Here is a 2,481-nt window from a genome sequence, read left to right as displayed (position 1 = left end):
TACCGTCTAATTTACAATCAAACAGGACTAGGGAGATTGGAAGCGCACAAAACATTAGTTAGCATTTTTATTTCCCAACCATAAAGGTGATTTGTATTTATTTATCATTATCATGACATGGCGAGATTGCGTCAACAAAACATCGGAGTTCTTGAACTTGTGATATTGCTACTTAAATAAATTGAAATAGATAAACATGTACTTGGCGAAGGCTGTACAATTATTGTTTAATAACGGCTATATAAAATTCAATTGGCTAACTATAATGTTTTGAAATTAGGATAAGCAATGTATGCAGCTAATATTAAACACTTAGTGTATACTGGTCTTAATATACAAAAGGAAAAATCATTTATAGTAGAAATTGTTCACTTCTGAGTTTGTAAAAATGTTGGCCTGATAGGTTTACACGCTTTCAGTTTCTACAACGTACAGTACTTTGTTTTCACAATAAATTTATGGTTACTGAGATGGTTACAAAATGTAAAAACAACTGCGTTTTTACTCGATTTTTGTCTGGAAATATGCACTGCACTTGAAACAGAGCACAAGTGAACAGACAAAATTTATGACAGTCATTCGCAATTGTTGTTGTACATTCTACTCGTTTTGAAAAGTGGAGTTTTAACTATAGAAGATTGATAAAATGTGAGGGGGGACAATTGATATGATTCCCCTCCCCCCAACTTTTTAAAATCGGGGGACGTGTCACCCACTGTTAAATGCCATTGATTTGATGTGTCTTTGTGGGCTCTGTTAAGCATATTCATTTTTTTTTTTTTTATTAAAACGTTGCCAAATATGTTATTTCCTTATGTTTTTTTAGAGAGGAAAAGGGTATTAAAGCATATTCGATCCCTATTGGCGGATCCAATGTTGTTGGTCTCCATGGTTACTTGTGTGGCTGGCAAGAACTCTTAGAACAGGTAAGTTGATTGGCAAACTTACCTGCAAACTAATATATTAAAACATGTGATTTTTCATCCAGCACAAATCTTAATAGATCTATTATAGTGTACATATATATAAACAGTGTTTAATTTTGAGTAGTTTTGTAGCTTGTTGGTTGAGATGCTTGCCTGGTAATCCAGGGGTCCTGTGCTCTAATCATGCAAGGATTAATTTAATGATTAAAACATTCCAGTCCCAAAGAGTTTAAATTGCGCCTATATGCATACATAGGACATGAGAGTGCAACATTGCACCTCATGATCAGTAGTCCAATACCTTACACGATGCATCACTTGCTCCTTACAAGCATGCTTATGATGTTATTGATTGATTGATCGTTTTAATTGATTTTGTTCATTAATGATGTATTAATGTAATAATAGATTTAATTTATAAATTTAATTTGATTTATTGCTCAATTGGTTGTGTGATGATGTGGATATATTTTTTATCATTTTGATTGATTGATTGATTGATTGATTGTTTGATTGTTTTAGTGAGTGATTTGCTTAAGCCTTGTCCAGGCAATCTATGTATGGATAGATTTATTGATTATTAGAGATTAATTAATTGATTTATTATTTTAGGGAGTGACTGACAGGGTTTGATGATGTCATACTAACTGTAGGCAGTGGTGGAACAGCAGCTGGTGTTGTTATTGGGAACTTCCTTACTGGATCCTATCTCAGGTATTTATTAAATTGATCTTTTTATTTGGTGTTTGGTAAAAAACCTGCAGGGCATCAGCTATTAAAACATAATGACTTAGTACACACACACATGTATGGAGTAAACTTAAGTGTACTAGGGTCAAAGTTTGACACTTAATCTTGACAGGGCTTAAGTCAGACGCTCTTAGTACGTTGTCCTTTAAATGCAATAGTAAACTGTGTACATGATAGCACATATGCACAAAAAGTAACTGACTCTTATTATTACTATGTTAAACTGTGTGCATGATAGCACTTAATGCATAAAAAGTAACTTGGTACAATATTCAGAAAGAGCAGTCTATTTTCTCCTGGTGTCATTATGGTAGGAAATGCACTGTAGCTGATGTCTTTATTATTCCGCTAAAGGGAAACTCTTTTCTCACCATCACATTATACAGTAGATAAAATATATATAAAAATATGCATGAAATGGTCATCATAGAAAATATACAAAATGTTTTAGAGGCAATGTAGTACAAGACACCTTTGCTTTTATTTTCAGGGTGCATGCCTTTGCTGTGTGTGACACTGCGGAATATTTTCACTCTCATATCAATGAGACGCTCACCAGTATTGGTTTAGGTGACACGGTGAGGTCAATGACATCATCAACATCCATGAAGGATGACTAGGATACGGCATTTCAAAACCAGAGGAATTGGGTAAGAAAACAAATGTGACAAAAAAAAAAAGTTATTGTTGTATTTATAAAACTTCTTGTCTAGACAGTTCTTTATACTGATTTAAAATATTTTTATTTTTTTAAAGAATTCATTAAAACAGTAGCCCAGCAGACTAGTATTTTGCTTGACCACAC

General features: G+C 33.3%; 1 protein-coding gene across 1 annotated transcript in view; it reads left to right on the top strand.

The window, feature by feature from the left end:
- The window catches only part of LOC117104782 (putative D-cysteine desulfhydrase 1, mitochondrial), a gene marked incomplete at its 5' end in the record, with an annotated part of 5,741 nt that extends 4,164 nt beyond the window's left edge, over window positions 1-1,577 (top strand). The window contains 2 exons of the mRNA XM_033245633.1: window positions 827-926; window positions 1,539-1,577. Coding sequence (XP_033101524.1) covers window positions 827-926; window positions 1,539-1,559 — 121 coding nt within the window. The remainder of the gene's footprint in view (window positions 1-826; window positions 927-1,538) is intronic.
- Between the last annotated feature and the right edge of the window lie 904 nt (window positions 1,578-2,481).

The sequence above is a fragment of the Anneissia japonica genome, unplaced genomic scaffold (genome assembly GCF_011630105.1).
Source record: "Anneissia japonica isolate Jap-2015-1 unplaced genomic scaffold, ASM1163010v1 scaffold287535_len16309_cov129, whole genome shotgun sequence".
NCBI classification, from domain to species: domain Eukaryota; kingdom Metazoa; phylum Echinodermata; class Crinoidea; order Comatulida; family Comatulidae; genus Anneissia; species Anneissia japonica.
The sequence above is the reverse complement of the archived record's forward strand: the minus strand, read 5'-3'. Positions and strand labels throughout refer to the sequence as shown.